Here is a 27719-nt window from a genome sequence, read left to right on the forward strand (position 1 = left end):
AAAACAGCTATATTTGAGAATTTAAGTTGACTGAGATAAACTAGCATTTTCTTTTTCTTTTTTGGTTTTTTGAGACAGTGTTTCTCCGTATAATCCTGGCTATCCTGGAACTCACTCTGTAGACCAGGCTGGCCTCAAACTCAGAGATCCAACTGCCTTTGACTCTTGAGTGCTGGGATTAAAGGCATGTGCTTCTGCACACATAATTTAAAAATTTTTCAGGCTGGGCATTGGTGGCGCACACCTTTAATCCCAGCACTAGAGAGGCAAAGCCAGGCGGATATCTGTGAGTTTGAGGACTACAGAGTGAGTTCCAGGAAAGGTGCAAAGCTACACAGAGAAACCCTGTCTTGAAACCCCCCCAAAAATTTCATGAATATATATATTTTAAACTTTTAAAATTGTTTTAGTTTATGTGCATGGGTGTTTTGTGTGTATATATGTCTGTGCATCATAGTGCATGCCTAGTGCCCAAAGAGGCTAGAAGAGGGTATTGGATCCCCTGATCTATAGTTACAGACAGTTGTGAGCCACCACATGGTTGCTGGGAACCAAACACAGGTCCTCTGCAAGAGCAACCAGTGTCCTCTTACTCATGGAGCCATCTTTCCAGCCCCATTTTTAAAATTTATTTCCTGTGTGTTTGTGAGTTCAAGGAAGCACACATCACAACACATACACTTAGAGTTCAGAGGAGAACTTAAGGGAGTGGGTTCTCTTGTTCTGTGAATCACACTCAGGACACCAGGACTAGTGGTAAGCAACAGTTACGTGCTGAGTCTCCTCTCTGGCACTAATTTTAAAAGCACAGAGAAGCCAAGTGATATACAGCTGTGGTCTTAGCAGTAGGGAGGCTGAAACCGGAGGTCAAGAGTTTAAAGCCAGCCTAACCTATAAAGCAACAGGACAGCCTGCTCCACACAGTGAGAGTGAATCAGAAATAAATAAAGCTAGTGGAATTGGTTTATAGTTAATATAAAATTCCCAAACTGTCTCTCAGGACCTCAGTACCATTTCATCTCTTGTGTTGATAGTAAAGCGCAGCCTTATAGATACCATTTCTGTTTCATTTAGTCTTTGGCCTAGAGGGAGCCATCTCGTGCAGTGCTAGGGCTAGATTTTACGTGGTATCTTCCACCTTGCCCAGAGTCCTGTGCTTGCAGTGTCCAGCATACTTGTCTTTTGGACTTGCCAAGAGGACAGGTGGGGTGGTTTGTGTAATGTGAGGGGAGATGGGTGGTATGAAGTTGTGAAATCTAGATCTCAGCAGTAAGTGTGATCTTGTCTTTCTCCAGTTCTTTAAGAAATTATTTTGTTCCTTTGTGAGTTTTTATGTGTGTGTGTTTGCATGTGTGTATGTTACAGACAGATGTGCGCTAACCTGTGGATACTGAGAACTGAACCTGGGTCCTGGACAAGAGCAACAAGTATTCTTAGCTGCTGAGCAATCTTTCTTGCCCCTGTTTTGTTTGGTTTTGAAACAGGGTTTTAAGTAGCCCAGGTTGGCCTCAAACTCAGTACATGATTAAGGCTAGCCTTTAACTCCTGATCCTCCTGCCTCCACTTCCAAGTGTGCTGAGATTCCATTTGGGTGGTGGTGGTGTGTGGTTGTGGTGGTGGATAGAAATCAAACCTAGGGCCACCTTGCACATGCAAGACATTTTGTATATATATATAAAATATATACACACACACACATTCTTCTGCAGAGCTACATCTCTCTTGAGGAAAATGAGAAATTGCCGTGAAGATGAATAAGCTAGAAAGAACTGATGGTCTTTTTCCTTTTTTCCCTGCTCATGTGCTTTTCCAGGCCTCTACTATGTAGACAGTGAGGGGAACCGGATCTCTGGAACTGCCTTCTCTGTGGGTTCTGGCTCCGTGTATGCTTACGGAGTCATGGACCGAGGCTACTCCTATGACCTAGAAGTGGAGGATGCGTATGATCTGGCTCGCCGAGCCATCTACCAAGCCACCTACAGAGACGCCTACTCTGGAGGTGCCGTCAACCTCTACCACGTGCGGGAGAATGGCTGGATCCGAGTCTCCAGTGACAATGTAGCTGATTTGCACGACAAGTATACGGCACCTGTCTCCTGAAGGAAAATGACTGGCTGTTGGCACCTGTTTGGGTGGCTCTCCTTGATTATAATAAATAATAGCACCCCATCCCATAGTGAAGGCCACAGTTCCTTCAGTACCTTTGGTAAAGCTCTGTCTAAAACATTGGTGCGTGTGTTAGCAGATGATGAGCTCCTGGCTCATTAGCTGTTTCTTCTACTGCAGATGTTAAAATCTACCGCAGCCTCATCTAACTGTACTCGTGTTCTGTCTACCGCACCTCAGCCTCATGTTGCTAGCTATTATCTGTCGCACACAATGGTCCCTGCGCCCTTCCTCAAGTCAACTCTAGCGCAGTCCTAGTGTAATGCCCGGCAGCTGAGTCGGTAACAATTCTGATTGAGACAAGTATACTCGGCACTAGTGTATATTACACGTGGTCCTCTTACAAGGACCAGTCACGCCGCACGCTTCGTTTTGGTAGTATTAATACGTGACTTCAATGGCGCACTCTGTCAGGGCTGAACTTTCTGTCATGTTGCTAGCATGTCCTTCACTCAGATTGACTGAACGCTTGAATTATATCGCCACTAGCTAGTGCACGTGATCGATCTGACCGGTCAACGCGTGGGTCGATGGACTGAGACGGAAGCTTCCTGTCATCATCTAGTTCCTGCCATAGATGTATATGTAGTCAGTGCTCGGAGATAGATGAACCAGGAGCGTTCCAAGCCAGGGCTGCAGAGGGAAAAGCTCCTACCTTCTGTTGGGAGGGGGAGGAGGAGGCTATCTGCAGTGTAAAATGATAAACAGTAAATCTGGAACCTCCCCCACCCTCACCCCGAGAGACAGGGTTCAGATCTGTTCTGTATACGACGGTCACAGTTCGCTGGCTTAGCCTCTTAGACACTCGTTCTAGAGTCCAGGCTGGCCCTCAGGGCCACGAAGAGCACCACCAGGGCTGCAGAGGGACACACAGGCCACCGAGCCAGCTGGTTCCCATGAGGGGCCAGATGAAGGCCCAGGCAGTGTGGCCAGGGGTTGCAAGCCCTGGATCTGACACTGGGCAAACCTTGCTTTGATTTCTGCCTTGGCCCTCTGCTTTGTGTGAATTTATGTGGGAAAAAGTTTGATCTCCTTAGGTGTTTGAAAGACTTAAGACAAAACATTCGTGATGTGCCCAGCACCACAGCTGACACAGAGTCAGAGCTCTTTACCTATATAAGGCTAGTGACTATCATGGATTTGCAGGTCCACTGTATGAGACCAAATGCTTTCTCTTGGACCCATCAGGTAGTGGAAAATCCAGGCCGAAGCGGGTCAGTCATGCCCTGTGTCTAGACCCGCTTCCTCCCTCCCCACATCTTGTCCCACTGTGGCCTGACTCACCAAGCAGGGTGCCCATACAGGTGACAACGGCAAGCAGGGCCCCAGTGCTGAGACCGGTGGGTGAGAGCTGAGCCTCAGGCCAGCAGGATGCCATGGAGCCATCGGGCCGGCAGCGGCACACGCTGACAGTCACCGTGGCAGTACTGCTCAGAACTGGCTGTCCCCAGTCCCAAAGTTCTATAGGAACCAAGTAGGGAGCCTGGCGTGGTGGAGCAGGACGGGAGGGTAGCAGCAGGCTGGCAGAGCCATCTGTGGAGAAAGGGGGGTTGGTTGGGGCACTGTGGTGATATATTGTGTACTCTAATAAACTTGCCTGAGGACCAGAGGACAGAGCCAGCCACTAGATTAGACACAGCGGTCAGGCAGTGGTGGCACACACCCTTAATCCTATCACTCGGGAGGCAGAGATCTGTCTGGATCTCTGTGAGTTCAAGGTCACGCCCAGGACGTAATATGGCTGGGCAGAGAAAGGTATATAGGGCTTGAGGAAACAGGAACTCACTCTCTTTAGGCCGAGGATTTCATAGAGGTAAGAACCAGTGGCTGGGTCTGTCCTCTGATCAGGGATGTGGGAGGAAGAGGAGGGAGACAGGAGGCCACCCACCTCGGTTATCCCGGACTGTAAAGTTGGCATCAGGGCCCACAGGACCTTGAAGGGAGACTTGGCTACTGTTACCAACTTCATCTCTGTCTAGAGCCCGGATGACCTGAATCAACTGGGTAAGATGGCGGAAGACCTTTCAGTGGGATGGCTGCCAGAGGCCTTGAGAGTGCACCCCTCTACCTCAGCTGCTTACCTGGCCAGGGGCTGCAGAATCACACACAAAAATGTCATAGGGCTCAGCCAGCTGGGGAGCATTGTCATTTTCATCCAGGGTCTGGATGGCCACTTGCACACGGGAGGACTGCGCAGAGCTATCTGAAGCCAGAATACCAACATATGTACACCATACACGTACATACACCATACATGGTCCAGAGGCATAGATACCACACAGCATGCACACAGAACAACATGAGGTAGCCTGTAATACACAAGCAGCAAACCATGTTTTAAATTAAAGTGGGTGGAATTATACCAAGTGCATATGTGTTCACATAGTACTTAAGTTTTTATATATATACAATATATATATATATATATATATATATATATATATATATATATATATTACAATACACATGCAACAACAAATATATCGAACTGATGATGTACACACACAGCAAACCCATGCAAGATAAACACAGCATATACATAAATGAAAGGTAAGTAGAAGGCACACACAAGGTGTGCAGATATAAACCAAGAAATAAATAAAGTCATACTATACATATAACATGTGAGTGTGGAAAGCAAATCAAACTCACACAGAGCAGAGATGAATAGTGAGTGAAGCATTAACCCCCATCTTACCCTGGCCTAGAGAATGAGTTTTCATGCACAAGTAGAATGGACACACACACACACACATACACACACACACCATCAAAGGTCTGGGAAGCTGTAATACAGAGTAATCTGTATCACTGAGCGTTGACCTTGTACAGGGAAGAGCCCCTCACAGGGTGTAAGCCTAGGCCCCACCCTATGTGGCTCTCTAGCATTTTCTTACTTTGTCATTCTCTGCGGCATTCAAGAGGGAATGCTAAGTGTACTGAGCTGCCCGACTCCTTGAGTCTTTTCTCTAGGCTGAGGGAGAGCTGGCTGGCCCTAGTGAAAGGGGCTGAGTTCACCGCTTGGGGCAGGGCAGGCTGTACCGGGCTGCCTGGCCCTAAGGTCGGAAATATCGAGACAGAATGAATGAGTCTTTCATTGCGGTAGGGGCCAGGAGCCACTAGCCAGTATCAGGGTGGGGTAAGAACAGGATTTGGCAAGAGTTCGAGAAAACAGTGGGGCACACTCACACACACACACACACACATACACACACACACACACACACACAGAGCTACAGATAAACAAGCAACCAGACACAGTGTAGTAATGTATGTGATACACACTCATACACATAAAGTCATTTCTACAGATATGCTTGCAGCTACAGAGCCACACTGCTGCCGGAGAGAACACAGCCACCCAGACAGATACAGAGCAGGAAGGCAGAGGAGACAAGAGCTCACTCTAACTGACTGGGTCAGACACCTCTGCCATTTATTTTCTGTGTGACTTCGGGAGGTCACTTAACTTCTCTTTATGAGTTTCCTCACTTGAAAGCAGGGGAATCATCATATCTCCCTCATCAAGTTGTAATAATTGAATGAGTCAGTCCATTTTTGGTACTTAAAATAGTACTTAATACACATAAGCCATAACTCATCTGTCCACAAATACTCACACATACGAAGTATTACCTATAGCTACTCATGTACACCACTATTCAATCACATGCACAAATACCACAAATATAATTCTATGCAAACACTCAAGTGTGAACACATATTTCATTATAGACCTATGTCACAAGTATATGTGTACACATATATATTTATGTATAAGATAGGGTCTCTTGTACCTCAGGCTGTCCTTGAACTGATTCTTCTGTCTTAGCCTCCCTAGTGCTGAGATTACAGGTGTGTGCCACACAGCTGTATACTTCGCACATATGAATTATATCCATTCCTGAGTACACGTCCATATGTCCATACACATACAGCTCTTTGGTGACATGTACTGACATCTATACACACAGCCATAACGCTGATGTACCATTTAAAGACAGCAGGAACGTGAGGAGGGGGCATAAGGTGCTACTTACAGAAGAATTTCCCTGTCTCTCCAGGGCAGAGAACTGAATGAACCAGGTGCTGGTGTTGGTGGGAGGCACCAGAGAGGCTCCATACGTGGGAGCCGGCCCACACGCCCTAATTTTCAGCGTGTGGGGGCAAGTCCTTGCAAACGTCCTAGAAGGGCTCCCTTTTGGGGGCTGCTGACACACACTCCCACCTAGTCCTTTTCTGGCCCTGAGCAGTTTGTTAACACACAGGTTGGGAGGTACAGTCCTGGGTCGAGCCAATCAGCTGAGGCATGAGTGTTAGGTAGGGAGTCTGCTTAGGCAGACCCTCTCTGCCTGTTTCATGGTGAGGCTCCAGGCTGCGGGCCAGGAACTGAGCAGACGTGGGGGCCACGGCTGTCACTTCCCCTTCCCCACCCACATTCAGGGACGGCATCTCCGCCAGAACGCCGCCGCTGTCTCCCGAGGGCCCGGGACGCCTCACCCAGCTCTGTGGCTAGCACGGTGAGGTTGTGCCAGACCCGAGCTTCACGGTCCAGGAGCACTGCTGTTCGGATGGTGCCATCTTCGGGCTCGATGGAGAAGCAACGCTCTGGATCCGAATAGGGGAGGATGGAATATCTAGAGAAAACGGGACTGATCTGGGAGCCGCCACCTCTCGGGCTCCCCTTTCCTCCCCTTGGGGCTCATCTTGAGCAGAGCCTTACTCAGAGCCACTGGTCGGGCTGGAGTTCCCCGGGAGGCCCTCCGAGTCAGGGGGACTGGATGGGATAGGAGTTGGTAGATGAGGAGAAACACTACCTGTGTTTCAGACTTGGAGGCTCTGTTCTGGGAGCCTAGGGACCTGTGTTTCATCCCTGCTCTGCCTCAGACCAACTGTGTGACCTTGGGGAAATCATTTGACCTTGTTTAATCAACTGCAAAATGGGAATGATACCAGCACCTCCCTCCGGGAGCTGTGTCGGGGATGCTGGGCTGGAAGGTGGAGGAGCCGTGGTTCCGCAAGGTAGACCACGCCAAAGCTGGAAACTGGCTCTGTCACTCGCAGTGGGCACGCCACTTAGCCACTCACGGTTGGCCTCTAAAACAGCCGGCGATGGTGGCCCTACCTCATAGGGACATTGTGAGAATTAAATGTTAAGGAGTGGGTAAAAGAGTTAGGGTATGGTCCACAGAGAACCATTCAGCCGACCAGAGTCCATTTGCTTGTACCGCCACTAGGAGGCGCCACTCTCGACTACCCAGGGAAGGAGGTGGAGGGCTGGGCTGTGGTCGGTCAGGCCCTCCAGCGTTCCTCTAGCACCTAGGCCCTGCCGACCAGCATAGGAAGTGAGACCTCGGCCAAAGAGAAATGATTTGCCGCAAAGACGGCACACCCTATGCATAGCCAGCCTCTGTGATCCTCTAAGGAAGCCTTGTCCTTCCCCAGCTCACAGTCCAGCTAACCTGATTGGGCTGGCCGGGGAGTCCAGGTCACTGGCTGAGATCTGGCCCACCAGGGTCCCAGGAGCCTTGTTTTCAGGGACTCTCAGGTGGTAGGTGGCCTGGGTGAAGGCAGGTGGCTCTGGGGCATCCTGCACAGCCACTCGCACGGAGGCCACGTCCTTGAAGGGACCTCGCCGCAGGTAGGCGGGGTCGATGAGTGTGTTGGTAGCTTCTACCCGGAAGGTGTAAGAGCGGCGGGTCTCGAAGTCCAGGGCCTATGAGGAGGGGAGACAGAGAGCGATGGATTGGAAATGGGTGGGCCCAGCTCACAGATGCAAAGTCTCTACCACTATGTGCACCTAGTGCCGAGGAGGGGGGACACTGGAGAGGTGTGGCCTCAGTGGTCACAGTGGGTGAACACTGCAGAGCTGGAGACTTAAATAACCTTGAGACGCTCACACCCCACTTCTAGCTTTCAGAACCTCATCTAAAAGGTACGACGGTCACTGTGACCTCCAAGTTCTAACACAGGGGTCCTAAGTGTGGTTCTAGGAAACTAGTTGAAAGTATGGCCAGTAGGTGGGGTAGAGTGAGGTACAGCGAGCCTCTGGTGCAGGAGCTCTATTGTTTTTTTTTTTTTTTTCTTGGTGCTAGGGATGAAATCTCAGCCTTTGGGCATGTTAGGCAAGCTCCTACCACTGAGCTTTCCGCCCCGAGCTGAGTCTGCGGGTGTGAATGGCTGGAAGACTAACCTTCCGGACAGTAAGGAGCCCGTCCTGACCCTGGGAGTCTGTGCTGATGCTGAAGGCCTCTGATCCTTCCCCATCCAGGATGCTGTACGCCATTAGGGCGTTGTCCCCCAGGTCTGGGTCCTGGGCCTTGAACCGGCCCACCAGGGTTCCCGGGACAGCTGTCTCCACCACAGAGAACTGGTACAGACCTTAGGGGGACAAGGAGGGAAGATGTGTTCTTAGAGGTGTCTCCAGCCCTCCCCTGCCAGCACTTCCTTTTTCCAGGGTCTGGCTGGGGTGGGACTGAGGAGGGGTGGCTTCTCTAGAAGCTGTGGGGTAGGGCAATCAAAGGGGTGTATGGGCACAGACTGCCCTCTTACTCTGAGGGAACTTGGGGGGGTTGTCGTTGACGTCACTGAGGGTGACTGTGACTGTGGTACTGCCTGACAGCCCCCCCATGTGGCCACCCATATCCTTGGCTTGGATCACCACCAAGAACTCCTCTTGGGTCTCCCGGTCCATGTTGGGGATGGCCGTACGAACCACTCCTAAGGGAGAGACACTGGGTCAGGGGTGTTTGTCCCCACGGCTGCCCCACAAGGTTCCCGGGTCCATTCTCACCCGTCTGAGGGTCCACAGAGAAGAAAGGCAGTCCATCCAGCACAGTGTATACCAGTTTGGCGCTGTTCCCATAGCTGGGGTCATCAGCGTCGTGAGCTGTCACTTGGATTACAGATGTCCCTGCCGGGGGATTCCCGTATCCCATTCAGCGGTGGGCAGCCAGGCCAGAAAAGAAGAGTCGATTGAGGGACCCCCAATGTGAAGAAGGCTGAGTTAAGGGGTACTTCTGGGGTAGACAACAAAAGGGGCAGGAAGGGCGAAAGAGCTCCGGGAAGCTAGGGCATCCAGAGCTGGGGTGCTCACCCACGTTAGACATCTCGGGCACCGTGGCATGGTAGGGCCCAAGGGGAAACACAGGCGGATTGTCATTGATGTCCTGCACTTTGATGATGAACTCTGAAGGAGGCTCCAGCGGCCGGTTAGAGGCTCGGTCCACAGCTTGGGCCAGCAGCACGTACTGCGCTTTCTCCTCCCGGTCCAGACTCTTGGTCACGTGGATATTGCCCGTGGCCTCATCAATCACAAACACAGTGCCTGCCCCCTCCCCGGTCAGCAGGTACTTGGTGCGGCCCTCACCCCGGTCCACATCTGAGTGCAGCTGTAAGAGTCAGGGGAAACAGCAGGACGCTCCAAGCGCAGAGCCACGGGTTAGAGACTAGGTTTGGGTTGTTAGGAATGCCAGGGGACCAAGGTCATTGCAGAGTGATGGAGTTGCAGGGTCTAAGGGCCGGACAGACCAGGCAGAGAAGCCATGGGAAGGCTTGATTCTTACCTTGCCAATAAGGACAGGCTCTGGACCAGAATATTCCTCAATGACAAAGAACTGGTTCCAGACCCAGCTCCTTCGGGTCCGCAGCAGGGTAGGACCTGAGTGTCCCCGGGACCCGGCCCAGGCTGGAACCGGAGCTGCCAGGCGCCCCATGCAGCCCCAGCCACCCAGCCAGGCCAACAGGAGCCTCACAAGGCCCCACATGCTTGTAATCCAGCCAGGGCTCTTGTTCACTGGCCCCAGGTGCTGAGGCCGGGCAGGGCTAGGGGGCCCATGAGCTGGTTGGGGAAGATGCGTTGAGGCTACCCCATGGATCCACACCTGTAGGACAGGTAGCGGCTCAGGATCAAGGCAAGTCTAAATCCTACTCTTCTCCCAAATTAGATACTGAAGCCTAGATCTCTAAGAAAGCAGACACCCACCGCCCAGAACCCAGTCCAAGGCAGACAGTTGGATCCTTCCACCCAGCTCTGCCTGGATTCACCTCCAGCCCTCCAAGCCCATAAATCTCAGGGCAGTCAACTCTGGAAAGCTGAGGAGGAAGAAGCAAAGCGGACGGATGCTGCAGGGACTTGGAATTTCAAATGCTGTCCTGTCCTTCTACCTTGGGCACAGAACTAGGAGGGTGCCAGGGAGGGAAGGTGGGCTGACAGAGAAGGGCTGAAAATTAAGAGGTTGGATTCACTGACACGTAGCCGCCGTCCTTATCCACAGGGTCAGGTTGGGACTTAGAAGAGCCCCCCACCCCCCCCCCCAGGAACCTCACCTATCCAGACTGTCCCCAGCCCATTCTGCTAGCTGCAGTCTTTAAGGGGAATTGGTCTAACGGAGCAGAGTGAGCTGGGAGAATCGGGAGCAAGGGTTGCAGGCAGTGCAAGGAGACTGAGGGGAGCCGAAGTGGAGGCTGATCCAGGGGCCAGAGACAGTGGTTGAGGGCTCTGGGTCGAGAATCGGGAATGAGAACCTGGCACACAGGGAGAGCAGATGAGAAAGACAGATCACAGAGAGAGAAGGGCCGGCAAGAGGGCAGCAAAGACACCAGGGAAGCAGCCTGGGTATCTGGTAGGAAAGAGTCTTAGGTACTAGGCATGGGAACTGGTAGGGGCAGAGGAGCGGTCAGGCTGCGTGTGTGTGTGTGTGTGTGTGTGTTTGTGTGTGTGTGTGTGTGTGTGATCAGGCCTCGGGAACTTCATTCTGGTAGAGTAAGCTACCAGGAGCAGTAGAGGTAGGGAGGGGCTGCGGGAAAGGAGCTAGAGAGAGGACCCTTCCCCTTTCTCTCCCTTCTCCTGAAGGGGCCCACGGTCAGGTAGCTGCGCCCCTCCTCCTTCCCCAGAGCAGACGTACACACCTGACAGGCCATTTGCTCCCCAGAGAGAAGAAGCCAGAGGGCAGCAGGGGACCAGGGAGACAGGCTCGGGACGAAGAGCAGAGAAGGAAGGAAACGGGAGCGGGGACCAGGAGAGCAGGAGGAGGAGAGGAGAGGAAGGCAATGGGAGAGGGAAGGAGAGCGGGAAAGGGGAAAGGGGAGGAAGGTGGAAGAAGAAAAGGGCCGAAGAGATGGGAAGAGACAGGACAAGAGGGACAGAGAAGGGCCAGAGAGGCGGAAGGGTGAAGAGAAATCAGGAGAGGCAAAAGGGAGAGGTGTGTAGGAAGGGAGAGAGCAGAGCGCGGGAGAACCGAGCCGGTACGGCTCGCAGCCAGAGCGCACCGCAAGCTGCGGGCCCCCGCTGCCCCCGCGAGGATTCCCGACCCGGGCAGGCGCCCTTACCTGGCACTGCCAAGGGGCTCGGGACTGCGATCAGCGCCCCGCCCGCCTCCGTCGCCGGCTCCCGGGGGCGCAGCCCCGAGCGGCTCCAAGCCGGCGCCGCGGCTCCGCTGCAGGTCTGAGCGGCCCCGGCGAGAACAAGGGAGCGAGACGGAGGGGGCGGGGGAAGGAGGCTCCGCCTGCGGAGGAGAGGCGGCTCGCGCGGGAGAGGAGAGCCCTGCCTCCGACCCTCCCCGGCCAGTCCCCGCCCCCGCGGCTCCGGGGCCGCCGGGCGCATACAGATGCGAGGCCCCTCCCGGGCCGGCCCGCAGCGCGGCAGGGTGCACGGGCAGGACGGCCGGCCGTTCGAGGGCCCCCGCAGGCCCCAAGCACGCACGGCCAGCACGGCACCTGCGGAGGCACACCGTGAGGTGGGGCCCCGGGAGGGAGCACTGCGGAGACCCCGCTTCGCGCTTTGGGGCTGGGGTACGGCTGCGAGGCTGAGCACAACAGCGAGTTGAGTCGGCTAGGGTGAGCTTAAGGGGGGCAGGGGAAGCGGGGGTCTAGGGAGCTCGCCAGAGACAGGGGCACGACATCGGTGGGGAGAGAATCTTTTAGGGAAGCTCTTTGCAAGGATCTATTCTAGAGTGCTTGCGCCCCCTGGTGGCAGTTGTGGGATGAATCTTGTGGGTGCCCAAATGCCTAATTGGGCAAGGGACTGGGAGGCCGACCCTGCCAGCTGTTGGGGTTCTACAAAGTAAGACAGGACACACTATTTCCCAGAGTGAAGAAGACATCCAGCTTTGGGTTGGTTAGAGCCAAGTGGGGATGAGGATCCCTGAGGGAGGCGGCTGCTCCAGAAGAATGCAGAGGCCCACCATGCTCATGGCCATTCAACTTGTCCCTTTCACCCCAAACCCTTCCCAAAGAAAGGCACTCAAATACTAGTTAAAACTAAGTCAGATTTTTATTTTTTTCCATAGACCACATCATTTAATAATAAAAAAAATAAAAATAAAAATTGAACAAAAGGAAAAGGTGGATATAAAGTGGAACCAGAGGGCAAGAGGCCGCAGGACAGAAGAGGCTGGGAACTGCAGGGGCCCTGGGACTCAGGAGGAGAGGCTGATTCAGCTCATAGGTGACCCAGTCCCGGCCCCGGCTGTTCCCAAAAGGCTGTGTGTGAGTACCCAAGGGAGGTGGAAAGCAGGATGGAGGGGAAATGAGAGGTCTGGGGCACTTGGCTATTCCTTCCCACGTCTGGCCAAACCTTCCCTCCATAACCTAGCTCTTCCCCCTCAGACTGAATAGGAAGAAAGGAGGAGGGCTAAGTTCCAAGAGTTAGGTTGGGGGGAGATCGCCACTGCTCCATTTGGTATGTGGGGTGGGTGGCAGTTACAGTTCAGCAATGGTTCCAGGGCGGTGGTGATTGTACCTATCCCTCTGTGGCCTTTAACCTCCCGGGGCAGAGTGGCAGGTCCCTGCAGCTCTCCCAGGGCTCTCCTCTGTGCTAGCGGCGCCCACCCCGGTCCCGTACAGGTGTGCTTCGACTCCGGCTTCTGCTGTGGCGCTTGGCGTCTCTGCGATCCCTCTCCCTGCCCCGGTCTCGGTCTCGCTCCCTCTCGCGGTCTCGGTCCCCCCTCTCCCTGTCCCTCTCCCTGTCCCTCTCCCTGTCCCTGCTATGATTCTCTCTCCGCTTCTCCCGTTCCAGCTGTCGGTTGCGTTCCCGCTCAGCCTCCTTCTCCCGCTCCTTCTGCTCTTCCTCTTCTCGTTCCTTCCTCCTCTTCTCCCGCTCCTTGGCCCGTTCAGCCTGCTCTGCCTCCTTCTGCACAATCTGCAGAGGGCAGAGAGAGAAAGCCCATCAGTCCATACCCGGAACGCCTAGCTCACAAGGAAAGGGCAGGCAGGGGGGAGGGGTTGTGCCTTTTATACACGGCAGGGGCTGCCACCATCCATGTGCAGCCTCTTCGGTATCTCCCTACCTTTCACCACTCTAGATGCAAACAGATCTGAGTAGCATTAAGCCCAAAATCCCCCCAAATTTTAATTCCCAAAATTTAAGGGGCCAGCAAGATGGCGGACTGTATGAAAGCCCTTGCTGCAAAAGCCTGACAACTTTCACCCCGGAAATCCACAGGACTGCCCCGACCTCCACAGGAGCACCATGGCAAGCACACCCCTTCCAACAGCTACACTAAGAAAATGCTTTAACATTCCCCCGAAAGAGCAATTCTAGACTTAAGAAGCAGAGAAGACTTGTATAAAGACTTTGTAAAACATGCATTTCTTAGCTAATAAGTCAAGTTTCAAGAATATCCTTCGGCCAAGGCCAGGGCCCACTCACTTCCACAGTCACATTCATCTGGGTGCAGTGAGCACTTCTGTAGTAGTGCTGTGCCACTGCTCAGCAAAGGACAGTACTCACCTGGCTCTCGGTCAGTGGGAGCCAGTAGATGCAGGGAGCTGCCTTAGTCTTTCGGAAAAGGTCATCCAGCAGTTTAGCAGGAGGCTCCTCCTGAGCCTTTTCTGTGGTGGGAGGAAATCACCATCAGATGCACCAAGCCCCGACCAGGAGGCCCGAACACCCTCCCTCCTCCACACAGCTGGGTACCTTTCTTCTCACTCTTCTTCTCTTTAGACTTGGCACGCTCTCTGCGGCGGCGGTCCCGGGACCGGGAGCGGGAGCGGGGCCCCTCTCGAACTTTGTCCCGGTCCCACTCCCGCTCAGACCGCGTTCTCTCCCGCCGCTCCATCTCTCGCTCCCGCTCTGCCCACTGCTCCCGGACAGCGCGTTCCTGCTCCCGCTGCTCTGCCCGGGGGTGGGGTGGGGGCTGGACTGGGGGGGGGGGGGGGGGGTGCAGGGGCCTTGGTGCTCCCGGGTCCTCTGTCTTAGTCTCAGAGGGCCGATCAACCAAGAGTCCCCGGTGATAGTCGAGCTGTGGGCAGAGGGACAAGGACAGTCACGACAGGGAGGACCCCATCCCCAATGCAGCAGCCCAGGTACAATCTTAGTGACTGAGTGTGGGGACCGGCTCCGAACCCACCCCTCCTTTCCCTTAGCTTCCTCACCTCGTCTTGCTCAGCATAGTCAGCACAGAGGAATTTGGGGTTGGACTGGGGCCACTTGACTCCGTGGAGAGCTGTCCGGGTGGCCACGGCTTCCTCTACTGTCGAGTACTGGCGAGGAAGAAGCAGAGGCACAGGTACCTTTAGTGGTCTCCACTCCTACAGTGCTCTCCCACCTGCCACACACCAGACAGTGCTCGGCCTCACCGTTACAAAGCAATGAGATTTGATCTTGTCAATCCAGAAGGCCTCTTCTACCAAGGTTCCTGTCCGCCCCAGTAACTCCTTCAGTTGGCCTAACGTGAAGGGACGCACCTGCCAATGGAAATGAACTTTCAGGGTCTTGAAGGTTAGCACCACCTAGACATCTAGCATTGAGATTTCCCAAACGGGGCTGGAGAGATGGTTCAGTGGTCATGAACACTAGTCTTTTCCAGAGGACCCAGGCTTGAGTCCCAGCATTCACACGCAGCGGCCGAGAACTGAACTCAAGCCCTCTGGAGAGCACTACACTCTTAAGTGCCGAGATCTCTCTCTAGCTCCCACCCAAAGTGTAAACCCTAAAGAAAAGGAGCCCACACTATGGGAACCATGACTTACCAAGTTGGAGATATGGACAATGTTACTGATCTTGCCCCTGGGTGGGGAGGGCACCTGTGCGGTCCGGACTGGGTCATCAATTGTAATGGAAACTCCAGACTTCTGCTGGCTAATGGACCTCCGGGTTAAGGTATCTCCTAATGTTACTGGAGAGAGAGCACAAGAGCAGCTTTCGGAAGGCAGCCCTGCTGGCTCACTGCCCAGGGATCTCATGGCTCCCTTCCCGATATCCTCTACTCAGCAGCCCCTCTCCCATTGAGCCGTGCCAAGGTGCAAGGGCAGACTAGTCTCCTCATCGTGGAGATTTGAACACTCTAAGACTCAAACCCAGTCCAAAGCAGTACCAGGAGATGTCAGGCCCAGAAAAACATTTGCCAGGTAAGGCAGAGGGCATCAAGTGCCCAAATGGTCCACATGTGGTTGGTCCTTAGACAATTCAGACGGCAGTTACACCTCACCCACCTTTCTTTACTTCATGCTCCACAGGTGGGGGCAAGGCCACCTCTACTGACACCTGGGGAGGTCCAGGGGGTTCTGCTTCAGGCTCCTTCTCTTCTTCCTCTTCCCTCTGCCCATTCTCCTGGCCCTCTGCAGGTACCACCTGTCAAGACAGCAGGAAACAGAGGTGGTCTGTCACCACGCTGGCATATTCTCTTCAGACTCTGGCTCCCAAAGAGACAGTAGTAGTATCAACCTCACACATTCCTTCCATTGAGGGAGGTTATTCTCGGTAACTCTCAACTCTTGTTTTATGTGTGTTCTGAGACAGGGTCTAAGGAGTCCTAGAGAGGCGTATGTAGACCAGACTGGTCTTGAATTCAGAGAGCTCCTTGCCTCTGCCTCCCTGGAATTAAAGCTGTGTGCCACCATGCCTGGCTAAAACACTTTCACTGAAAACAAAAATAAACATTGAATTATTTGTGTGCCTAAATACACAATAGCCTCTGTGGAAGTCAGGACAACTTTAGGAGCTGGATCTCTCACATGGGTCCTGCAGAGGGCTGTTAAGGCCCCTTTACCCACTGAACAATCCCGCTGGCCTGGACTTTTTTTTTCTGCATGAGGCAAGAAGTTCAACTATTTTAGTCTTTAGTTTTAGAGTAAATGAATTGGTGTGGTTGTGTTCTAATAAAATGTTCTTTGGGCCGGGCAGTCGTGGTGCACACCTTTAATCCCAGCACTCGGGAGGCAGAAGCAGGTGGATCTCTGTGAGTTCGAGGCCAGCCTGGTCTCCAGGAAAGGCGCAAAGCTACACAGAGAAACCCTGTCTCGAAAAACCAAAACCAAAACCAAACAAAAACGTTCTTTGCAACTGGCAATGTCTGGCATAGCCCTAGCCCAGAATGTGTATCAATTAACCCAGGCCTCAGCACAGGAGTCACCTTCTAGGACTTTACCTTAGCTCCTCAGTGGTGCTTTTACCTACTGCCTCACTCCTGATGCTGGGGTGCAGTACTTTTACCTGAGTGACTGTCCGGCATATTTTCAGTCCTTTGTCGTGCGTTCCATCATCACCATTACGCTCTGTCTCATCCTCAGAGATTCGGGAGTCGTCAGCATGAAGATCCACAACAGCCTCCTGCCCCGCCAGGGGTTTGATGTCGGGGATGAGGCTCTGGGACACAGACATCCCCGCCACCCCGTTACACTGGGCCCGTGTCTACTCCCATCTCCAGGTCTTCTCCTCCCTTCCCTGGCCCCTCCCACCTCACCTTGAGTGACTCAGTTGTGATGCTGATGGAAGGCTTCTTCTGGGTGGTGGCTGTGCTGGCTCCCCAACGTCGTTTTCGACCAGGCTGGCCCCCCTCTGTGTCACTGTTTCCAGCTTGCACCCCCTTGGTAGCTGCTGTCCCCAAGAAATAGGACCCAACAGTTAAGTTAGATGGCCTCAGGCTCCCTGCTAGCTCAAACCATAACACTTATTGCTTTTGGCTGGAGTTTTAGTAAAAGGTTAAGAAAATATTTTTTCTTGGGGGCTAGGGGCCTAAGGCTAAAGAGTAAATAAAAATGTTTCTTCCTTATAGATGAAAAGGATTTGTCTGTAAAAGAGAAGGGGGTAACTAGTTGGATGAACACTCAGACAAGAGCACATTGTAAAACTAGGAGCTTCTATGACCGTCTAATAAACTTTTGCAATAGAGTTCCTTAGGGGGTGAGAGGTGGAGAGTGGGGGCTTGGGTTGGGTATGGTGACAAACACCTTTAATCCCACCACTTGAAAATAGAGAGGAATATCTGAATTCAATCAAGACTAGCCTAGTCTATACAGCAACTCTCAGGCCAACCAGAAAACACTACCTACTTACCACCACCACTCGGGGCAGTCATTCCCTAGATGCGTGTTAGAATAAAGTATAAAACGGTAAGCATTACCCGGGAGAGCCTGACAAATTCAAGACCAGAACCCGAAAGAACAACAGTCCTCTAAGAGTCGGGAATAGAAGCAGATACCAGTAATCCCAGCTCCTTGAGAGGATGTGGCTGGCCCAGTCTGCAGCCGGCCTGGTCTACAGAGCAAAGACCTTGTCTCAAACCTAAGTAGCAGAAGAGGATAGACTACAGCTGGTCTGAGGCACAGCACTTTCCTTAAATGTGGTCGGAGCTGAGGAAACTGCTGTGGTATTGCTTGCCTAGCATGTGCAAGGTCCTGGATTCGATCCTCGGTAACACACACACCTACACACGCACAAGCGCACACACAGGTAGCTGGGGAAACAACAGGATTGGTTCAAGGGGAAGAGGAGCCTACATGTGTAGGGAAGGCTTGGTAGGTGGAGGGCAGGGGAGAACTGCCCCCACCAAGAACACTACAGGGTAGAAATGGGATTCTATCTGTCTGTGAACAGTTTGTATAACTCTTGCCAGGGATTTGGGGCCAGACTTACAGACAACGGAGATTTTCCTCTTGAATGATTTGGGCATCGAACTCTGTATGGAGAAGATAAGGAGAAAGAGAGAGAGACACCCCACAGAGAGGGGGAAGGAGGTTAAATGGGGCAATCTTAGCATAAATGCCAAAGACACACAGAGACAGAGAGAGAGACACCAACAGATAGAGACCAAAACAGAAGCAGCAAACGGCAAAAAACGAAGCAGAGTCAATGCAAGTTAGAGGGAAAAATGAAAACCAAACACCATAGGGAGCTTGTCTATTCCATTTCACATCAGAGTATTAGCTTTACCAGAAATAAGCCGGAAGAGGAACTCCACAACCTCCCAGCTATTTAATTTTGGGGTTCTTCTTTTTTGAGACAGGGTCTCACTCTGTAGCCTAGGCTGGCTTCAAACTCACAGAGATCCTCCTGTCTCAGCCTCCCAAGAGCTGGGATTATAGGCATGAGCCACCATGCCCGGCTCCCTCGCAGCCCTTTAAAGCTGCTGATTATGCCCCCTTCAACTGTATCTAAGGGATGAGGCACCAAACCCAACGAGCTATGCTCAGACAGAAAATCAACTCCTGAAATGGCAACTTCAACAACTTTCCTTTACTCCATGCCCAGTTTGACATCTTGACAGGATCTGGGATGCTTGAAGGCCACTCAGACCACCACCACCATGGAAAAGACTTTATTAGGTTTACTAAAGATGAAATTCCTGAGCCAACAGCTAGCAGAGAACTGAAAAGAACCTCCTGTGTAAGGAGGTTCTGGTCAAGGCAGGCAACCTCAGCGAAAGCTTCAGCACCTCCAGCTACCATCCTCCTCACTACAGCACAGCCTAATGTTATCCTTCCTATAAGACTCAAACCCCGGGGCTCAGACCAAGGACCAAAACCAAAACCGACCCCAGGAGACAGATTTGGGCAAACCTCTTCTCAGACACTCAGTGGGGGCAATATTACAGACAGAGCAAAAGTGTGTGGGTGTGGGGGCGGGGAGGCACACTTTTAGAGTTAGGTGCTTATTTCTGGAAAAACTAAGACCTTCCTACTCCCACCCTTCTAAAGGGCAGGGCAGAATCCTCTTAACCGTTCCCACCCACCCCAGCCCCGCCTGTGTCATCTAACCAAGTCTCCTTGGTTTGTTAAGGGCCAGCCTGATCCCTAGCTGGGCTGCTCATGATGGGTAAGTTAGTGAGAAAAGGGGGAAAAAAAAAGTCTTAATTAAAACAAGAAAAACACGAACCAAATAAATAAACCCAACAAAGAAATCAGAAAAATAAAGAAAAAATTAAAATAATAGATTAAAGAAGAAGTAGAAAATAAAGAATAAACTAGGAATATGACAAATGTTCCAGGTACCATCTCACACCTGGGATCTTCAGTTCAGCCAATCGCACCTCACTGTGTACTGTATCTAGTCAACCGCCGGTCCAATCAGAATGAGCCCTCCCTGCTAGGCGTTGTGCAATTGGTGGGGGGTTGGGTTGGCAAAAAAGGTGGGCGCACAGGCGTGGTAGTCAGCGCGGCACTGCCAGAGTCCTCCCAGGGGCGCAGGGGGGGCGGGAGGGAAACGTGTGGGGGGACGCTGCCCAGTTTCCAAGATGTCAAGACAGTTCACTGGCGATGGCCAGCCTCAGCGAGGGGCAGAGGGGGATGGGGGCAGAACATCAGTCCTGGCCCTGTGGGGCATCGTCTTGTAGTCCCTGATGACATGGCCTGAGTAGCAGGAATGCTCCTTGCCTTTTATGAGGCAGGCAGGACCCTAGTCCACCAGTGGCAAGCTGCAGCAATACCACCACCCAATACTTGGAATCCAGGTGATGACTCCAGTCCCTTCCTCCTCTGAATGTAACTGGGGAGGGGTCCTTTCACCGAGAAGGATCATGGAGCCTCTGATGAAGGTAGCCTGGGGCAGTAGTAGATGAACTTCCCCAGCACCTGGCACACATTCAGCAGCAAGATCAGAATATGTGTCTTCTGGGTTGTGGTTGGCATCTCCTCAGGGACTCCAGCTGAGACAGTGGTTCCAGTCAGGTGGATGGATGAATGAGTCCCTGCCTCCAGGGATGGAGGAGAAGTTGGAGCAACCAACGTGCTGCTGCCCTTCACCATGGACAACAGGGACCAAAATAAAGTCCATCTGATGAGCAGTAGTGACACATGGGTTGGGCTGTCATCAGCTTTAAATCCCTGGGGTACAGAGCCTAGACTTCTCTGCAGGGTTCCTAGTCGGCACAGCTTAAGCCATGGGTCCCACTCAGTGTTTACAGCATGGCACTGTTATCACAAACACTGACCCTCTTAGGTTTCTTGGTCCCTAGATGGGGATCCCAACAGTTTGTAGCAAACAAGGCAACCCAGTCTTTGACAGGTAAGGGCATGTGGGCAGGCGCCCCAGCACTGGCACAAACTCTTCTTGGGGTGTCCCAAGTAGGGAGATGATTCAAGTCCACCCCCTTCCACATGCTTTTGTTTTCTCAGTATGAGTCTCTCCAGAACAGTGCTCTTCTTAGCCCCCTGATGTAAGCAAGACAGGGAGGCAAAGGGGCCCATCACAGGAGCCCATACACATGCCCCCTCTGGCCAAGACACCTGGATAGCAGACTCGGCTCTGATTGGGCGGCTCAGTAGCAGCGGGTGGGTCCAGAGGTAGAGGCGGCATCAGCGATTGGCCAGTTGGGCAGGGTTATATTTTACGGGCGGATTACCGTACATGAGGTACTTGGACAAAGTTTTACGGGGAAGAAGGACCTTGTAATAAATAATATTCTGCACATCAAATCACTTTCACCGGCCCCCACCCCCGCAACACACACCAGAGAAAGGCTACACACACAACAGCCCCTCCCACCCTGTAATAATACCGCTCCCAAACCCAGCTATTCTATTTCTTCAAGAGCCAAGAAGACTTCGCTGGCTCCAATGGGGGACACCTCTTGAACTGGGTACAGGAAAAAAGGTAAAATACACGCCAAAAAAGGAGACGGGCCTTCTGGATCGCCCCAGTGCTGGCTTATGACAAGTGTACCCCTGCCATGAGGCCACTGGGGGCAGAAGAGCAACAAAAATTCCTCAGCGCGGCTGATCTGGTAAGAGCCTCCAAAGCCCACTAGGTGGCGTGGAGTGCCATCAGGCCTTTTTAAAAGGAGGGAAAGCTCAAGTAGTTAGTTAGCTTCTTCACACAGGCAGGCTTCAGAGAAAGGACCTTTAACAGACTTCCAAATTAGGAGCCTGGTCTGCCTGGAAATCCTAGGGCCCTGTCCCCATCATAAGGGGTATCCCTTGCTAAACCAGCGACTTCTCCTGCTCCAAGGCCCTGCCTTGTCCCCTTGTAAGTCATCCCACTATGTAAGAGGGATCACCAGGATGGTCTAGTCTCCCTAGGCCCACGTGCTGCCCACCCACCCATGCCATCAGGTGGCTTGGCTAGTTACCTCTTTCTTCTCCTCTTCTTCAGCATTGCCCTCTGGGCGGTCATCATTGCTGCCGTGGTCTGCGATGGGCACAGGAGGCTCTGGAACCTCATTGTCAGGTCTGTTCTCACTTGTGTCCATGGTCACTTCCTCCTTCTCTTCACTGACAGTTTGGAAGAGGTTGAAGGAAAGGGCAGGAGAGAATGAAGGGGAGAGAGAGCAAGATGTCAGCTTCGGGGCCATAAGATCCCACTGTCTCCTTACTTGGGTGGGATTATAATAGCTACCTTTTAGATCAGACTAGAACTCTGTCACCACAGGAAAGTGGGAATGTTTTCCTTGGGGAAAAAGCATGGATTACAGTGATCATGGCCACCGAGTACCTAGACAGGGCAACATTGCTCTGTCCATGTGGGCACCCAGAACTGACAAGAGTTCTTAGGTGCTAACTCCACAGTTCCCTTTCAGGAAGCAAACATCCTCCTCTAAAAAGGCTTTCAAAAGTGACCTCGAGTTGTCCATCAGTCTGTGGCCTCCCTATCCCCTGGCTGCAGGTACCTTTACTTTACATCAGAATCTAAAGGAGGCGGCTTCCTTTATTAAACACAAGACAAGACAAGAGGGCATGCTGTAACAGACGATCCCAACCTTGTGTTTAATCAACTGTTTAATAAGCAAGGGCCCAATGAGCCCCCCCCCCCCAATCTGGGGACAGCAGAATAGGGGAGAGTGAGGGCTCAGGGAGAGTCTAGGGTTGGTGAGCATGCCCACTTCTAACACTGCTCCAGTAGGAAAGCTTAAAGGGTCAGGCCACTTTCACCTGCTCAGTCAACCTTCTTACATTCGACTCTTACCCAGTCTCTCCCACTCCCTCATCCCAACTTTTAAGAGATAGAGAGCAGTCCTCCCAAGTCAGTACATACCCTCCCCCACACCACACAACTCCCCCCAAACATGGAACCCACTCTCCCACAAGTTAGCACCCACTTCAGACAAAGAAATCCAGAGATTCCACTAGATAAAATATCTTCCTACCTTTTTGTCACCATCCCTAACTTCTAATCCCACCCCACCCCCATACTAGGTTTTAAAAAAAATAAAATCAAGATGGTCAGGGCCCGAGTGACAGAGAAGGGAACCAAGCCTCCCCAGGCCAACCAGCACCAGAAAATCCGGCCTTCCCAACAGGCTGTCTGACCCACAAGGGGTCAGAAAAGCCTCCCTAGGGAGCAAGGGCAGATGCAAAACTGAGGGGGAGGGGAATCAGGACGGGGCCCCCAGCTCACAGGCCCCCACACGAACACGTGATTTGTCTGCTTAAATCGTGAGAAAGGCTTATCAAAAACCAAACCCAAACAAACGACCTATTTCTCAGACAGGGCAACTGGGGCCAATTAGGAACCGAGCAGGAAGGACAAAGGGAGAAAGCGGAATGCCTGCAAACAGCAAAATGAAAGACAGTGAAAGCCATGAGGAAGCTGGGAAAGACGACGAGGCGGGCTAGAGGTGGGAAGGGACACATGGAAATGTGTGCTCTCACCCTTCTTTGCTGTCTGATAACATCATTTTTTTCTCCCCCTGGAAGTGCTGTTTATCCCTTTCTGGAATGGAAGAAATAACAAAAACCAAACAAAAAAATCCTAAAAAAATCAAAACAAAAAACCAAAACCCCAAACCAAACAAACCACCTTCCTTGTCCCGAGATCCCACCACCTCCTCCCAGCCACCCGATCCAGAGAGAGAAAATCAAGATGCAGCAACTGGGGATCCAAAAAAAATGGTAAATGGAAGGGGAGGTGGTGGTGGAGCGGGGAGGCTAAAATAGATCTGGCTTTTAAGAGATAAGCGTTTAAGTCCTCACGGCAAACCCTGAGTTCGGCTGGATTGGTCTCTCTGGAGGAAGAGGAGGAAGAAGGCCAGGCTGCTGGTAATAGCTGGCTCTATTGTATTGGCGAAGCGGCAGCGATCAGCCGGAGACATGCAGGGGAGCCATCTTGCCACTTACCCAGCAGCCCGTGTGTGCGGATGGGGGAGGGCCCTGATGCAGCAGGGGAGGGGAAAGAGGGAGGGAGCTGAGTGAGCAAGGTTCTTATCCTCTGGCAGGCCACAGGGAGTCAACTGGCTCCAGAAGCTAGGCCTTTTCCCTTCTTTTCTCAGGTTACAACAGCTACAGAGAGAGGGCTAGAGCCACAGGGCCAGGGTGCTTTCTCCCAGACTTCCCAGGGGGCAAAGAAGGGGCCGGGTGGGGAGAACACACAGTTAGAACTGCCTAACTGGAAGACATAAATTTAGTGAAGTAAACAGCAGAGCTGGGAATGAGAAATGATTAAAAGTCAAAGTGGGAAGATTTTAAAGATGGCCAGTTTCTACTCTACCTTCAGAACACCGAGACACAAACACATTTTTTATGTGCCCACCACTCTCCAACCCAAGAGAACTCCCCTGCTGCTCACCCCTGGCAATGGCCACATGTAACCTGTGTCTCCAATGAATGGTGCAGGGGAGTGGATCAGCCTGGGACAGAGCTCCTCTCCAAAAGAGAAAAGGTGGGTGTCTCTGGAGGGTTAACAGATGAGTGCGCCCAGTCTTCAACAAGGCCACTCAGCCCCCGGTTGCCTACAACTCGTAAGGGAAAGGCCAGGAGGCCTTGCAGAGCCTCGGAGGCAGACAAGACACTGGAGGTGAGAGGTGTCACTTGAGGCAAGGAAGAATGACTGAGCAAAATGAGACTGGGAGATGAGCAAAACAGTAATTATGGGCATCTTCACGAGATTAAATATGGAGTCGGAAACAGACCTGAACAAAAGGTGCATTCCTGCCAGACATGGTGGCTCATGACTACAACCCCAGTACTAGAAAGACTGAGGCAAGACGATTGTTATAGATTTGAGAACAGCCTGTCAACAACAACAAAACAACAAAATACCCCTCCCCCCCAGTAACAGCACACAACACTGAAGAGACTCAACAAGCTCATCTGCCGATTAAAATGTACTCAACTCCTTTCCCTAACAGCAAACCCAACTGTAACACCAGGACAAGCCTCAAAACTTGTCTGCAAGTTTACACTCTGGAGGAAAGGGGGGGGGGGGGCAGGCAAACTGGCCTTGAACTCAAGACATCAGTCTGCCTCTGATTGCAGAGTGCTGGGATAAAAGGTGTGTGCTACCACACCCAATCTCAGTATTTCATTTTGATCAGAGCTTTTAGATAGGAATGGAATTTTCTACATGCTGTTTAAAAATCCCAAACTTACATGCTAAAAAAATGCATGCTAAAGTGATGCTTATACATTTCTTTAAATGTTTCCTTTTACATAGTGATCCTTGTCTGCTCAGAAGGTAAGGCAAGATCCTGTATGGGGTCTGAACCCAGGAATCAGACTGGCCCTACCTTTAACAAATTGTGTGATAGCGGCCAAATTTCTGAACTTCTCCTATTATCCTCTAGGTGTTGCTAATAATAATACCCAGCTCAGTGTGAGCTCTGTGGGCTCTGTCTTGGCAGCTGCAAGCAAATCTAGATAGAAGTATATAGGAAACATAGGCCGAGGTGGCGAAGTCACTGGAGGGGCCCCATCTGAAGCTTTATTTTTTATTTTATTTTTTAAATTCAAAGGGTGGATACTTTCTCTGATGCTAAACATTCAGTGATGGGGATGACAAGTTTTGACACTCTGAACAATAACTAATCATTAGGTCCCTGGCCACCTAACCCCACCCTGCGAGGCTCCTCAGGGGATGGACTGTGTGCTTTGGCCCCTAGCTCAGAGCCTAACACAAACACCCAGATAAGTACTTCTTAATTACAGTGTAAAGATGGGTAACAAGTGAATAGACACACCTCACAAGCATATGTTGATCTAAAAGTTTTTTTCTCTTTGTTTCATGTATATGTGAGGTGTGGGTCCCATGTATGTACTTGTTTGAGCCTGCATGTGGAGACAAGAGTTAGTTGGGAATCATTTTCCTCTTTACATTAGTCATTAAAACAGGGCCTCTGTGAGTTCAAGGCCAGCCTGGTCTACAAACTGTCTCAAAACAAAACAAAAAACACATACACACACAAAAACCCAAACAAAAACAGGGGTCTTTCACTGGGCAGTGGTGGCGCACACCTTTGATCCTAACACTGGAACTGACTATGTAGTCCTTGAACTCACAGAAAAAGGACAGAATTACTTAAATATTAACATCACATTACAATATCAATAACCCAAGAGAAACTAATGGAAAAGGCCAATTCTATAAGCATGTATGTTTAACTTTAGTTATAGAAAATCCTAAGATGCTAAGGACCTGATATGAAAACTTAATAATACTGAAACCTGATCGTATAATTGGAAGGTTTATGCTTTATATAATGAACTTCTCAGTAAGTAAGCACACGCTGATAACAAATTATGCTATTTTGTTTTGAAAAATGTACTATTTGGGACACTGGCACTCTAAGTCTCCTGAGGAGCACCAGACGGTCACACTGGTTTCAAGTACAAGTATCCCCTTCCTTTTCTCAGGGCACAAGGTCCTCGCACAGCACCACCAGTCTGAGGCTGCTACAGCTACGGAAGGCTGTATTTAGAAAAGGTCCGTGGATGGACTCACTGCTACCCAACCTTTTATTGTACCCTCTGAAAAATGGTTTTCTCTTTAGACTTGGTCTCAGTTATGAGCCAGGGCCAGCTTTCAATGCAAGATCTGGGATGGCAGGTGTGCATCCCCCCCCCCCCCCCCCCCCCCCCCCGCCATCCCCTTTCTCTCTCAAACGAGTGCGCACACTAACCCTCTACTGTTTAATATAAAAGGAGAGCATTATTTTTTGCTCTATGAGGAGATTTTTGTTCTATCTACTGCAGGCAGAGGACTAGACTTGTAACACAGCTTGACCGAATTTGAAGTGAGGATTCACAAATTCTTGCCCTGGGAAGGAAAAAAAAGACACTCTACCACTCTACCACTACTCTGTCTCCTTAGACAGTCTCCCTCTACAGCCCTGGATGACCAGGCTGTGCTCACATTCACAGAAGAACATCTGCCCCCCACTCTGTGGGCTGGGATTAAAGGGATGTACCACAGCACCTGGCTCACTTCTTACATTTCAAGCACCTCACATACAATCAAAACAACCAATAGAGAATGGTCTTTAAAGCTGATGGCACAGGCCTTTAATCCCAGCACTCGGGAGGCAGAAGCAGGCAGATCTCTCTGAGTTTGAGGCCAGCCTGGTCTTCAAAGCGAGTTATAGGAAAGGCACAAAGCTACACGGAGAAACCCTGTCTCGAAAAACCAAACAAAAAGAATGGTCCTTGAAGTAAATTCTAATGTTGGCCTAACACTTTACTGCTGTTTTGTGGTCAGATGATACCCAAGAGTTAAGCCATCAATGTTCTTTGCTATTTAGTATTTTTAAATGCTCCCACTTTTTAAGTTGGCAAGGACTCTAGAAGATCAAGCTGCTAGACCAGGAGTGCTGTCAATCAATCAGTTGAAATATAGGAAACACACAAAATTTATGTACCAAATTCTATGTCAGAACAGTTATATGGGCTTCAGCCTGTGAAACATCTTAGGTTGCTGAACAGACTGCCTACCACAGATCAAGACAATGGACAACTTCTTTTGCCCAAGCTATCACCTTCTCAGAATTAACAGGACTGGATTATCTTAGCCATAAAATGAAGGTCAAAATCACCTCTAGCACAGTGAAAACTCTGTATATAACCCTAAGCTTCACAGGCCCTGGAAGTGAATGGAAAAATCCAGAAACAAAGGCATTTCAACAACAAAACAGCTCCTCTTGTTCTTGCTCCAGTCTTAGGCTGACCACCCAACGGGGTGCAAGGAGCGCTGCACACCACTCCTTCTCAAGGTGCACAGCGGGCACTTCCTCAAGGTGTGCACAGCCACTTCCAAACTGCCGGTGTGCAAGAGCACGCTGCACCATCGCCTGGGAAGACCACGTTATGTTTGAGTGACATACAAAGGGGGACTCCGCCCCACTTTGTCACAGATGGTGTGAACTAGAGTTCTGAATGCCTTCCAGAGTCCTAAAAGAAAAAAAACCCTTTTCCCACAGGATAATGAATCCTGTCTTACAATAGAAAAACTAAACCTTTCCAAAAGGAGCAAGCTTCTGGTTTCTGAGTCAAAAAAATAATGGCCACAAGATGGCAGCAGAGGCAAGAGTGTGAGCAAAAAGAGCAGAGCACAAAACCCATTAATCACAGAAAAGAAGATTCTCACACCGATTGCCCACCACCCTCCAAATTAGAGCTAACAGACAGCTGGA

At 51.3% G+C, this 27719-nt stretch overlaps 3 protein-coding genes across 3 annotated transcripts in view; 1 reads left to right on the forward strand and 2 right to left on the reverse strand.

Moving 5' to 3' along the window:
* Positions 1-1785: 1785 nt before the first annotated feature.
* On the forward strand, positions 1786-2268 carry Psmb5 (proteasome 20S subunit beta 5; the record flags this gene model as incomplete). The annotated part of the gene is made up of 1 exon (XM_036199708.1): positions 1786-2268. A coding segment is annotated over one exon (315 nt), but the record flags the coding sequence as incomplete, so codon positions are not given.
* Positions 2269-2963: 695 nt separating this feature from the next.
* Positions 2964-11996, reverse strand: Cdh24 (cadherin 24). Its single transcript, XM_036198497.1, has 12 exons — positions 11497-11996; positions 9732-10049; positions 9263-9557; positions 8960-9079; positions 8719-8886; positions 8360-8547; positions 7629-7882; positions 6667-6803; positions 4248-4369; positions 4055-4166; positions 3451-3699; positions 2964-3022 (listed from the first exon to the last, which is right to left on the reverse strand). Exons 2-12 carry the CDS (start codon positions 9930-9932, stop codon positions 2964-2966), a joined length of 1905 nt encoding a protein of 634 aa, XP_036054390.1. The 5' UTR covers positions 9933-10049; positions 11497-11996.
* A 460-nt stretch (positions 11997-12456) lies between these two features.
* The window catches only part of Acin1 (apoptotic chromatin condensation inducer 1), a 44431-nt gene continuing 29168 nt past the window's right edge, over positions 12457-27719 (reverse strand). The window contains 11 exon segments of the mRNA XM_036199754.1: positions 12457-13306; positions 13898-13998; positions 14084-14408; positions 14542-14649; positions 14746-14853; positions 15139-15284; positions 15601-15739; positions 16601-16753; positions 16851-16984; positions 18023-18065; positions 21453-21594. Coding sequence (XP_036055647.1) covers positions 12983-13306; positions 13898-13998; positions 14084-14408; positions 14542-14649; positions 14746-14853; positions 15139-15284; positions 15601-15739; positions 16601-16753; positions 16851-16984; positions 18023-18065; positions 21453-21594 — 1723 coding nt within the window. The 3' untranslated portion in view covers positions 12457-12982.

The sequence above is a fragment of the Onychomys torridus genome, chromosome 9, assembly GCF_903995425.1.
Source record: "Onychomys torridus chromosome 9, mOncTor1.1, whole genome shotgun sequence".
Taxonomy (NCBI): Eukaryota; Metazoa; Chordata; class Mammalia; order Rodentia; family Cricetidae; genus Onychomys; species Onychomys torridus.

Excerpts from the sequence above, each read along its gene's own strand:
- Cdh24 (XM_036198497.1), bottom strand. The coding sequence starts at position 9,932 with ATGTGGGGCCTTGTGAGGCTCCTGTTGGCCTGGCTGGGTGGCTGGGGC. Across the intron at positions 7,883-8,359 it reads GGCTCCTTACTGTCCGGAAG|GCCCTGGACTTCGAGACCCG; the intron begins GTTAGTCTTCCA and ends CCCTCCTCATAG. Across the intron at positions 3,700-4,054 it reads TACAGTCCGGGATAACCGAG|ATGGCTCTGCCAGCCTGCTG; the intron begins GTGGGTGGCCTC and ends CTTTCTCCACAG.